Source organism: Syngnathus acus, chromosome 14 (genome assembly GCF_901709675.1).
Source record: "Syngnathus acus chromosome 14, fSynAcu1.2, whole genome shotgun sequence".
Taxonomy (NCBI): domain Eukaryota; kingdom Metazoa; phylum Chordata; class Actinopteri; order Syngnathiformes; family Syngnathidae; genus Syngnathus; species Syngnathus acus.
The window spans coordinates 1,376,045-1,388,811 of NC_051099.1; the positions used below are offsets into that span (position 1 = coordinate 1,376,045).

Consider the following 12,767-nt stretch of genomic DNA (forward strand, 5'->3'; position numbering starts at 1 on the left):
ACATACCTACATAGAATCGAAACACACTTTAGAATATAAATTAAAAAATATTTAATACTTCATGTTCACATGAATCATAAACATGTGCAGACAATTACATTTGTGTAATATGTAACATAGATTTTGTTAGTGTGCTGTCATCTTTTCCACAATTTTTCTAACAGAGGTCACATGTGTCTAAAGCTGTTCCGAAGTGCTGGATGCAAAATGTCGAGAAACAAAGTCGAATTTCATACATGACCAAGTCCGCTTACCGTAATAAACCTGAAGTTAAAAATCAACTGTGTAAAATATGTTATGAAAGTTTTTGGGTACACGCTATTAATGTGGGGAGCTGAGCACCTATCTGAGCTGTGAATAAAACGTTTCCTGCAGGTAGGTAAACTGCAATCCGACAAATGTAAATATAAAATTACATCGTTTCTTTTGCACAGATGGTCACCATTAGATACATTTGACTTTGCTGTGAATTCAAACTGCACAAATTGGTAATATGAAACAAGAAACTAAAACAATGTGACACACATCTCATCTATTTTGGTCAATCAAAACTTGACAATGTATTATTCTAAGAGATTTTTTTTTCGCAGAATTTAAATCACTCATATCTTAATGACATGACTCATTCACATAATTGGAAATAGGCAGCTTCCAAGGAATTTACTTGGCTGCGCAATTTAATTTGAAGTATTTCAGAGACCCAACTGTTCATATAAAAGTCATTAAAGTCAATTTTCCACACCCTCTTATTTGTTTGAATGCTTCCTTAGAAGTAAAATGTATACCCAACAAAGAAACCAGAGATGATGATAGTGCAAAAGTATGGATGCTAAATCACAGCAATGTTGCAAGTTAAAAAGAAGGCTCAGGGTTGTATCTGTTCTTTTTGGTTGGACTGATCAAATTGAATGGATTTAGGGGGTTAAACTCACACCTGTGATTAAGTTAGACAGTAAACCTCATTGTTCAACTGTCAATAGCTGAAGGATTATCTAGCTTGTCCAAAACACCATTCCAACAACCGCGAGGGAACCTGAGACAGAAAAAGTTAAGAGGTGGAATGCTACAACCTTGATGGCCATTTTACCGGAAAAATGCATAATTGAGCACTGCAGATTTTCTTTAGTTCATAGACTAGCAAAAGGCCATCATATGCATCAAATGCATCTGGCCACATCCCCAAAGACTCAGAACAGGCTGGTCAAGGCAACCCTCAAATAACCCATCTCAAAGATCATTATTTTTGATTACCACAACCTCTCCTCGACACTCAATGTAAATCATCCAAGCTGAACGTCGCCCCCTGGTGGAAGCATTGTGTGGCTGGGCATTGAAACATAGCGAGGGTCCAGTTGGGGCACAAAACCCCCAAAGTTCCTCGAGGCCTGTGTGCCGAAAACATCCAACAGCTGTCGGTTCATCAGGCCAAACCTAAAATGCAAAATATTGTGTACATAAGATAGTCCTGATAATAGAATAACGATAATTCCTCATTGACAAATTGCATTCACAATTCTATTTGTTTTGATTTGCCACTTAAAAAAAACAAACCAAAAAAACGCATCCTACCTGCCCTTGGTGAGACGCAGAAGAAACTTCCAGTAGGCAGGTCGAAGATTTTGCATTTCCATCACAGCCTGATGATGACAATTTATCATCGCGTGTCCCATTCATGAGATCCACTGTGGTGTGTTGTGTTTGTGCGTGACTCACAGCTTGAAAGCAGATGGCGGTGGAGATGGCATAGAGATACGTATCGGCTTGCGGGAAGTACGGGAAATGGCCGGCCTCGATGCCCTTGAAGTACAAGGTCTGGAGGGGCGCAAAGGTTGCCGCGTGTAGCGTTATTGATGAACTCCGCACCGCAGGGGAAAACATTATATTTTCCAGTTGAACTATTAACTGAATGTTCAAACCTCTCACTTGCCAAAAGTTCAAATACAAATTTGACTCTTTTTACCTCCACCAGTTTAGAGAAGAGATACATGGATATCGATGTGCTCTTGTAGAAGAACATGGAGGTTCCCGCCAGGAAGCCTGACAAGAAATATAAGCAATGTTACATCATGAGAATGGATCGTTGAATGGATCATCGTTGACTTACCAGCCACCAAAGCGTGGAGCTCATCATCAATATCTCGCAACCACCGAAGCAAGCAACTTGCTCCCTAAATTAACCAGAAAGGGACTTGCGTAAAAAAAAATAAATAAATACGCTGACCTGGAAATGTCCAACAATCTAAAACAAAATTGACCTTGTAGATGCTAACAAAGGAGCCTAAAAAGGCACCGAGCTGGAAGTTGTCTTTGTTGTAGAAGAGGGAAGGGAGCTGTGAAGGTTTGGAGAAGAGGTACCGGAAAGCTGAGGGCACTTTAAGGCAGCACTGGATCAAGTAGCCGACGCTGAACATCCTCACGAAACCCTGAACAAAAAGCATCGCGCAGAAATGAGTATTGCCAATTAAAAAAATGCGAACATCACGTAAGCACGCGGACTTACTTTAACGCAGTAGGAAATGCAGTTGTCATGACGATGTTTACAACATCTGTGTTTTGGACCTCGTTTGCATCTGGATAATTGCAGAGATGCAAAGATGACTACTGAGCTACTCCAATCCAAATTCCTCACAATCCAATGTGCCTCACATTGATTCCAGAAATTCCCCGGTGTATGCTAGCAAAGATATGCTCCTCGACCCCATACGCGTTGGCGGGGCACGTGAAGGCTCTGAGGAATCCAACACCTCCTGGGGAGTTGCAGGAATTTGCTCAGCCAGAGCAGAATGAGATGGGATCTCTTCCTTGCCGACGATGAATCTGAGAGCAGGAGAATATGCAGCGCAAGAATCAAATTTCTGTCACTCAGGCTGCAAAATGAAGCTGAGTAACGTACTTTAATGCAGAGAATGAAAAGCCTTTAAGGCCATCTTTATTCCTGTGGGAAAACACAGTTTGACATCAATCATCACATTAGGCTATGACAGCATGTTTGATCCATTTGATCTGACCTGAAGAAGAACATGTAGAGGGATGCAGTTATGCAGAACAGGAGCACCTAAAAGAGCACAACAGGTGGTCAGAAAATAGTTTCCCAATCACGGCAGCAAAACTCGTTTGTCTTGTACCTCGCCATGTTTGATCGGTTTGATGAAGCCTCGTGTCACAGCCATGCGGAACAAGGTCTCTGTTGCCTGCAAATGGACGACACACATTTGTACAAACGTAGATGGTCTGAATTCAAATGTGTCACAGCAGTACTTACAAGATTTGTCATGTATATTGTGAGAAGCCCTCTCCTGCGCAAGGAGAAATACGACATCATCAAAAGACATTGGGGAAGAACTGGATGCCACAATCTGAGAATTACAATCTCACCTGCTCTTTCGTTCCAAGAGGATCGCAAGATAAGAGGCCGGTAGGGCTGAGCCAAATCCAGCAGACCAGGAATAAAATCCTCCCAGCAGTTTCCTTCAGTGGAAATATTCAGTGTTGTTGAGTGGAAATGACCACAAAGCGCTTGGTAACTTTCTCAGTGGATTCAATTAAAGAAAATTGAAAATTTGTAGGGAGGGAGCCAACCAACCTGAGAATGCAGAAGAAGAGTATATAGAGGCCTGCATTCGTTGAGAGGAAAGAGGTAGACCGTAAGATCTCAGGAAGGAGCCTTTTTAAGTAGTAATCCTTCTTTCTTCTTCTAAGAATAGCTGCTATCTGTTGAATGGAAGAGTCAGAGTACTGTCAGCATCGAGCCACTGCACCAGAGTTGTGCTTGACAATGCTCATATTCCGGGTGGAACAATGTGTATATATCAAAATAACAAGGGGAAACGGTAGTTCTTTCGAGCAAACTATTTTGACATATTGCTTCAGACGTGAAGCCAGACTTATTGAGCACTTCCACGATCCCTTGGAGTCACAAACGTGTGTTAGCAGAGTTTTAGCCATACTTAAAAACATTCCCACAACTCGAATGTGCTAGCGGCTAACGTTTAGCATTATGCGTATGTGCGATGAAATGCTACAACTCACCAAATAAAGAGGAGCGTATATTTTGAAGGAGACCTCCAGAGCGCACCTCGTTATTTCTACGGCGGACTGCAAACATGACGGGTTCCAAGTGTGACCGACTTCATAACAGCTGTGCGTTATCTTGCTGAGGGCAGCCATGGCTGTCTCGCGTGCTAGCAAGTGACAGCCAGCCGGGCGGGCGGGGCGGACACGCGCCGACGTGCGCGCTCACGTTGCGTGACCTCGCTTGCGTCAAATATTGCGCAATATTTTTTGCTATGCATTATTTTTTTACAATAAGAATGATGACGATATTTGAGGTGCAAAAATAAGACAATGTACACAAATTTATAATGATTAAAAACGTTGTTATTGCGGTTTTTATACTACAGTACAACATTTTATTTTAATCTCTTAAATTTGTTTTGCTCTGTTAGCTGTAAAGTGATATTTCTGTACTGTCATTATTAGTACTTAATGACTATAGTCTAATTAGCTAATTAGACAATGTACAACAATAATAACATTTTACCTTAGTTATCAGCTGAAAAACAAGCAAACAAATTCACCAAACAATTAAAATGATTTTAAACACAAAATAAAGCCATTTGACTTCACAGCTAGTCTACAAATTTCACTTTATTAGTTGAGCTCCCGGAAAATCAATACCGTATTTTTTCCTCTAATTACATTAATTCAAAAGCACGTAATGAGAAAAATGAGTGACAGAGTTAGTCCGTACTATGTGGAAATTATACAGCCATTTCACAAATTCCCTTGACTCCTGACTGTGCACTTTCACGCAATTACAATCATTACCTTGATTTCCCTGTAGTACTTCAGAATTATGACGGATGTGTCATAATTAGGAATATTGCGGTCTTTTTTTTTTTTTATATGCATCATTCCACGGAGGCGGTCTCTACTTTGCTGCCTCAATAGACTGACTGTTTTCATTCGCACACACTCTCAAGTCCTCTGACTTGTTGCGTGCAGTTTGCGCGCTTCCGCACTGAAACACTCCGTAGATTTTTGCGCCCGTTTGTTTCTTTTCGGAGGAACTTCTCTCGGGTCTCGCGTGACCATGGAGCGGACCTTGAAGGCACTATGTGGCTGTTTATTGTTTATCTTCTGTCTGGCCGAGGACAGTACGCGGGGCCGAGAAAGGGTCTATTATGTTGCGGTCATTGAGGACTTGTGGGATTATGCGCCAAGTGGAAAAAACCTGCTGAACAACGTGGACGTCGCAAATGATGAGTGAGTGCATCATGAGATTATTTCCATGCAATCAAAAGCCCACACAGAAGTTTTTTTTAGGAGCTGGAGGATGCGCACTGAGGTCAGCAATGAAGAAATGGTTATAACACGCAAAAGAGGGCAACGAATGAATAGTTGACCTCTTTTGCGTTTATCTTTCTGTGTTGTCATTGATAATACATTGGCGTGGCACACCTGCACCAATACTTGAGTAGACTACAGCAGTATAATAGGTGGGAATAAATCTGCACACATTTATTTTCGTAGCTGACCAGAGCATGACAGTGATCTTTTACTAAAAATATTTTTAAATCTTATTGTCTAAAAAAAAAACAATCACAGAGATTTTGAATCTTGAGGCAACATAAATCAAGGCACCCTCAAAGTGAGGAAGAGTTTTAATTCCATCATGTGCCATGCTAACAGGGATGAGCTGGGACTGTCACAACATTTGTTAAGTTTTGGTTTGAAGCATTCCAGAGGAGCATGATTACATAATACTGGACTTCTCTGAGATACTTCATCCAGTTTTGTTTCCCGTCAGAGAAGCCAGTAATCACTATGGTTGAAATATTTTGGCCGGTGTCAAACGAAGCACTTCAGCATAGGCTGTTTTGAACCTTCGACAAATTTGCCTTTCCTGTTTCCGTGTCAACATTTTAGGCATCTTGGAAATGTTATCTGCCCTTTAGTGAATAGAGTTGTCAGGTACAAACAGTTCTTTTTATTTGTTGTGTGGCAATACAATGACATTTGACCTATGGCTCATTACTTAGAGTTGCCAGTGTACGACAATGAAGATAAAGCGGAGACATTGTGTTCAGTTGTAGGGATGACAAACATCCTCGAGAGTCAGTTCAAAAGGGCGATACAGTTAAGCCTATGTCACTAAAAAAAAAAAAAAAAACATTTGCGCAATAGAAAGCAAAGTAGATTTGACCAAAACCATAATTCCTAAAGCTAAATTCAGAAAATCCAGTTTTTCCAATTTATCCATTTCAGGCATGCATCAATCTTTTTGGAAAGAGGACCCCACCGTATCGGCAGTGTTTATAAGAAAGCCATGTTCCGAGAGTACACCGATGCCACATACAAGCAACAATCCCCCCGGCCCACCTGGTTGGGCTTCCTGGGACCCATAATGCGAGCGGAGGTGGATGACATCATCGTGGTCCACATGAAGAACATGGCATCCAGGAACTACTCAATGCATCCCCATGGAGTTTTCTATGAGAAGAACATGGAAGGTGGATTTTAAAGTGGACATTTTATTGTTGACTTTTTAAATACTTGTACAGTACATAAATAGTTGTGTTTTAAAGCTAAAATGTGATTTATGACTGAACAAAAAAAAAGAAAAATCCCACAGCAATCCATAACTTGATGTCTGTTTTGGAGATAGACAGCTTGAGTATTTTTGCAGCCTTTGTTACGCAACAGGTCCCCATCCCCCACTATTCAGGAGAGTGGGATTCCTTTGGGATTCCTCTTAAGAAATGATACCAAAAGTAGAAATGTAATGAATAAGCTAAATAACAGTACAAAAGTTTCTTCCGGTTTTGATAAGACACGCCTAAATCTTAGCAGTCTATTTACATTGTGACAATAGATTCTTGATAAGGGGGGAAGGGTTTGGAGAGGACAAAAAAAAAAGGAAGGAGGAGTGCATCATTGCCACACTTGAAGAAATACTGAGGAAATCAGCAAAAATCCCGCGTTGAAAAATAACTGTCACATGTCAAGTGCACTTTAGTTGCTGAGCGCTCACATAAATGATCTCAACAAAGGTCACCATTTCCATTTAGGATGGCGCCATAGAAGTCACCTAATATTTCCATTTGAATTGAATTTGAAATGTAAAGTGACTCGTTGTTGTTGTTGACCTCCCAGGGGCCTTATATCCAGATGGGACATCTGGTCATCTCAAGCAGGATGACGTCGTACCACCCGGGGGAAGCTACACGTACCGCTGGGAGGTCAGGTCCGAATATGCCCCGACTGATGACGATGCCAACTGCTTGACTTGGGTGTACCACTCTCACTTGATGGCTCCCCGGGATATCACCTCTGGTCTTATAGGGCCTCTGCTGACGTGCAAGAAAGGTATGTAGGCAAAAATAAATAAATCACTATGTGTGTCACCATTAAAGATGTTTTTTTTCCCACACATCAGGAATCCTGAAGGAGAGCGGCGAAGAGGGCATAGCACGCAATGACGTGGCCGAGGATGTCTTCCTGATGTTTACCGTAGTGGACGAGAACCTGAGTTGGTACCTGGAGGACAACATTCAGAGATGTATCGATCCAGAGGGGGTTAACCGTGAAGATGAAGATTTTGTGGAGTCAAACCTGATGCACGGCAAGAGATTTTCTTAACAGCACCTTTTGTTGTTTTCCTTCGCTCTAATCCCTTTTTGTCTGTCCCCTTGTGCCATAGCCATTAACGGATACATGTTTGGTAACCTGCCCGGAATGGAGCTCTGCCAGCACCGTGCGGTGTCTTGGCATTTGTTTGGCATGGGTAACGAGGTGGATATTCACTCTGCCTTTTTCCACGGGAATACCTTACTGGACCGCGGCCACCGAACCGACGTGATCAGCTTGTTCCCAGCCACTTTTGCTTCAGCTGAGATGGTCCCGACAGCAGAGGGCAAATGGCTGCTGACATGCCAAGTTAATGACCATCTACAAGGTTGGGCGCTTGACCTTTAACCCCACCCCCCATCTGGTCTTGTACTGTCAACATGCGAAATTTGCACGATATATTAAGGCTGTTAAAAATCCTTCCAACGGGAATGTGATTTAGATCAGCATAGTACATTAAAACGAAGGAAATACGATTCCCCATAACTTGCGTTTCATTTTACCCATGACATTAACAAAGGTTGAGTTTCCGAGAGTATCTGACACATTTGTTTCCAATTGCAGCTGGGATGCAGGCCTTTTATCAAGTGAAGTCCTGCAGCAATGACAGCAGCGCCCCAGAGATGAGTGGTATTGTCAGGAATTACTACTTAGCAGCAGAGAAAATGGTGTGGAGCTACGCTCCGTCTGAAAAAGATTTGATCCAAAATATTCCCCTCACTGACGCCGACAGGTAAGAGGACTGACTGAAATACTGTGATTGTAAAGTCGGCGTAAATTGAGTCGTAACTTTACTTGAACTTTATGATCTTTTGTTTTGAATGTAAACAAATTGGATTATATTTTGGAAAATTGCATGGACTGTAATATTCTAATTATATTATCATTTATCTTAGCTTTATTTTGATACAAAATCAAGTTTAAAGGGGGGACACATGCTTTTATTTTTACAGTCCGTCTGAGACATTTTTTGGGAAAGATGGCGGTCGGATTGGAGGTGACTACATAAAAGTGATCTACAAGGAATACACAGACGATAGCTTCGACACGGAGAAAATACGGAGTTCGGATTCTCTCCACTTGGGAATGTTAGGTGAGGCTTCTCAGTTCCTCAAGGGTGAAATTTGAACCCCTCAACTCATGTGCCCCGTTTTGGTTAAGGTCCGATCTTGAGGGCGGAGGAAGGAGACACCCTCAGAGTGACCTTCTTGAATCGAGCTGATCGAAGCTACAGCATCCATCCTCATGGCCTGCACTACGAAAAACGCTTTCAAGGAAGCAACTATAACGATGGTGAGTAAACAGTGTCAAGTCATAAAAGTCTTCGCTGTGGTGTGAGAACTGCTGTTCTTTCCGTGTGTAAGGTGTTGACAAACCTGGCGCCCACGTCGCTCCGGGGGAGATTTTCACCTACACCTGGCAGGTCCTGGAAGGACCATCATCGTCGGACTCTCCCTGCATCCCGTATTTGTACTACTCTGCAACGTCACCTGTTGAGGACACCAACGCGGGATTAGTGGGCCCGCTCCTCGTGTGCACCAGAGGATCGTTGCGGCAGAATGGAACTCAGGTTAGTCATCATCAAAAGATTGTGCTTTGAAATGGTGCAGAACTGCACAGACTGTACCTAATGTCCTGACTTTTTGGACAGAAGGGTGTGGACAAGGAGTTCTTTCTTCTGTTTTCTGTCATGGATGAAAACCTGAGCTGGTATTTGACGGAGAACGTTGAGATATTTGGCACCAACGAGACAAAGGTAGATGATGAAGACTTCCAGGAGAGCAACAAGATGCATGGTGAGCAATTCATCAAAATGGAGATGACCATAAAACATCAACACCGTGCATGCACACAACGTAAATCGCAACAACTTTTCATTTCGACAGCCGTAAATGGGCGCATGTACGGAAACCTTCCTGGACTGGACATGTGCGCTGGAGACAAAGTCATGTGGTACACCTTCGGTCTGGGCACCGAGGTGGACATCCACGGTGTTTATTTTGAGGGGAACACCTTCAAGAAGCAGGGCACCACGCGGGACACCCTCAACTTATTCCCTCATACCACAACTACTGTGGAGATGCAGCCGCACATTGCTGGTCAGTCAAACATATACATGCACGACACCACATCCTGTTTTTCCAAATTGACGTGCGGATTTCCAGGGACAGTCCTGAAATGTTCCCAATCTTTATCTGGGAAACCACGTTATGTCATTTCCTGCAATAAAAACATGCCAAGTATTTGCATCCTATGCAGATGTTTGGGAAGTTCAAGGAGAAGTTACTCTACTTATCAACTATGGCGTTCTCCAACAGATACTTACCAAGTGAGCTGCAGAGTAACAGATCACTACTCAGGTGGCATGCAGCAACAGTACAGGGTGAACTCCTGCCCAGGCCGCAAAGTCAAGAGCCAACATGCAGCGCCGACCAAAACGCTTCAGTATTACATCGCCGCTGAAGAAATAGAGTGGGACTACTCACCCAGCAGAGCTTGGGAGCTGGAGAAACACCACAGCACATCCCAGGAAAGGTATCTGGAATTTAGACAATACTAGAATTTACAATTGGTTAATAATGGAGATCTTTTTTTTTCAGTCCAGGCAATATATTTGTGGGGAGAGGGAAGAACCGAATTGGCTCACGCTACAAGAAGGTGGTGTATCGAGAATACACTGATGAAACCTTCACAGTTGAGAAGAAAAGGAATGCCGATCAAGAACACTTGGGAATTTTGGGTAAGATTTTTGGATGAGATTTTTTTTTCTTTATACACTGTAGGGTAGTAGGCAAAGTTAGAATACATCAAAGTTGCTGTTGTCTTTTCTCCATTTAGGTCCACTCATCAAATCCGAGGTGGGAGAACACATTATGATCATGTTCAAAAACAAAGCAAAGCATCCATTTAGCATTGCTGCGCACGGAGTTAAGGCCGTAAAACCTTCTCCTCCTGTCCAATCCGGTAAGAGTGTGGGAAAAAAAATCAATACATACAGAATGTATTCAATTTTTAATTGCTCATTAAGTGTTCTGAATTATCAGGCTTTATGACAATAGTGGTATGGCATGTACCCGAAAGCTCCGGGCCGGGTGACTCGGATCCCAACTGCATTTCTTACGCCTACTACTCTGACGTCAACTTCATCAAGGTACAGTAAAAGTCACATGGAAACGCACAGTTTACAACGTGTCATAAGAACGTGTTAATTATCGACTTTACCTGTCATGTGGAAGTCGAAATGACACTTGGTTGGGAAACAGTTCTTGGTCAGTCGATGAATCAATCTCGACCCCTTGATTTTCCCTGGAACCTTAAGACCTTTGGAATGAGCTAGAAGAAAGATTGTGATCCTGCATCAGTGCCCTTTGACCTGACAATTGTTTTTCTGCATGAATGGAAACACATTCCCAAAGACCTGCTCTAAAAAAAAAAAAGAAATCAAGAGGATTGAAGAGATGGAAGTTTCCAATTTCTGTTGAGCGAATCCCCAAGCGTGCCAATACTTTTGTCCAGAATTGGAATTTAAACACAACACACAATTCATGTTAACAATGAAGCTTTTGTGCATGTTCAGGATTTATACAGTGGTCTTCTGGGCCCGCTGGTGGTCTGCAGACCCGGAACTCTGAGGGGCGACGGGCCCGAGCGAGAGCGTCTGGACATAGCGAAGGAGTTTGCTCTTTTTTTCATGGTGCACGATGAAAACCAGTCCCACTATTTAAAAGAGAACATCAGAACGTACCTCGGGGAAGACCCTGACACTTTTGCACCGGATGAAGACTTTGAGGAAAGCAACAAGATGCACGGTAAGAAACAGTTCCTCTTCTGACTAGCAAGCACTTATTGTATCTTATTGTAAATTTGCGTATTGTAGGAATTAATGGCAAACTGTACGGCAACCTCCGTGGACTGGTGATGACCCAGGGTCAAACGGTTGATTGGTATTTACTAGGCATGGGCAATGAAGTGGACATGCACACTGTCCACTTCCATGCTGAGACTTTTACCTACAAGGTGAGATTTACACATATACTACAAGATGTTCATTGTCATTGAATGTACATGACAATACGATTGTTTGTGTCAGACTGACCGCGTGCACCGCGCAGACGTCTTCGATCTCTTCCCCGGAACTTTTCAAACGGTGGAGATGGTGGTTGGAAACCCGGGAACGTGGCTGCTCCACTGTCACGTGACTGACCACATCCACGCCGGCATGGAGACCACCTTTATCATCAACAGTAAGTTAGCAAAGTAGCGGCTGCACAATTTGCATGAGTGTAATACATATTATTAAGGATTGCTTTGACTATTTTAAATTTGCTCTTTTTCAGAGTCAGACATTGCATCACATGGTAAAATGTTATAATTGATCTTATAGTTTAATACGGTAGTCAATACGAATGTTACATGAAAGAAATCTCATAATACATCATGTTGTATGTGTCCAACCAGCTGCAGCTCCCGAAGGTGCCTGGCAGATTCTATTTCTCTCCCTCACATTTGGACTTTTGGCAGTAGCCGGGATGCACTGACGGACTCTGTGAACTGTCGAAACTACACTTGAAAAAAAATGGGGCAAAATCAAATGTTATTATTTGTTTACTTGACCTTGTGCCTTAACGCAAATGTCAATACACAAGTTAGTTCTGGTGTGTGTAATACTACTACAAAACTATTTTATATGTCTGGAAGCTTTCTATGTTGTGTGAAGTTGCACGATGGGCATTTACTCGACTGCATTTGAGAAGCACTGCTGCACCAAATATTTTGATATGAATGTAATTGTACAATAAAAATGTTTTTGTCGCTTGTGTTTTGAGTGTTTGAGTAAATTAAATTGTGCAATGCGATGTGATGACATACTTCCACAGGGTGGCGCTGTTTGTTATACTGGTAGTTGATGACCCTCTTAAATGGGTTTGTAATTGCTTCTCTGTACCACAAGATTGCGACAAAGTACTCAAAGCTGATCAACACAGCATTTACATAATCATGAAGTCTTGAAATAAAAATGCCTGCATTCAGCAGCACTTACATTATTCAACACCATCTCCACATTTGCCAAAATAACAGATATGCACAGCTGACAAACAGCCAGAAACTCACGCAGTCTTATTAATCAATGACCCGGT

The 12,767-nt window shown here is 42.3% G+C and overlaps 2 protein-coding genes across 3 annotated transcripts; one reads left to right on the top strand and one right to left on the bottom strand.

Annotated features, from left to right (window-relative positions):
• Positions 1-34: 34 nt before the first annotated feature.
• Positions 35-4,217, bottom strand: tmem135 (transmembrane protein 135). The gene is made up of 15 exons (XM_037269384.1): positions 4,030-4,217; positions 3,584-3,711; positions 3,376-3,468; positions 3,263-3,296; positions 3,126-3,191; positions 3,009-3,055; positions 2,894-2,935; positions 2,647-2,817; positions 2,501-2,570; positions 2,256-2,423; positions 2,105-2,168; positions 1,961-2,037; positions 1,714-1,812; positions 1,570-1,637; positions 35-1,431 (listed from the first exon to the last, which is right to left on the bottom strand). Exons 1-15 carry the CDS (start codon positions 4,165-4,167, stop codon positions 1,281-1,283), a joined length of 1,416 nt encoding a protein of 471 aa, XP_037125279.1. The 5' UTR covers positions 4,168-4,217; the 3' UTR covers positions 35-1,280.
• A 738-nt stretch (positions 4,218-4,955) lies between these two features.
• On the top strand, positions 4,956-12,448 carry LOC119133373 (ferroxidase HEPHL1). 2 transcript variants are annotated; one of them, XM_037269098.1, is made up of 20 exons: positions 4,956-5,265; positions 6,268-6,512; positions 7,156-7,368; positions 7,439-7,624; positions 7,703-7,957; positions 8,194-8,362; positions 8,583-8,722; positions 8,791-8,922; positions 8,994-9,199; positions 9,281-9,425; positions 9,516-9,728; positions 9,948-10,164; positions 10,230-10,369; positions 10,468-10,593; positions 10,674-10,780; positions 11,207-11,438; positions 11,507-11,646; positions 11,720-11,871; positions 11,964-11,987; positions 12,088-12,448. In XM_037269098.1, exons 1-20 carry the CDS (start codon positions 5,093-5,095, stop codon positions 12,197-12,199), a joined length of 3,327 nt encoding a protein of 1,108 aa, XP_037124993.1. In that variant the 5' UTR covers positions 4,956-5,092; the 3' UTR covers positions 12,200-12,448. The 2 variants fall into 2 exon arrangements, with proteins under 2 accessions (XP_037124993.1, XP_037124994.1); XM_037269099.1 differs by having other exon boundaries at positions 9,284-9,425.
• Positions 12,449-12,767: the final 319 nt, after the last annotated feature.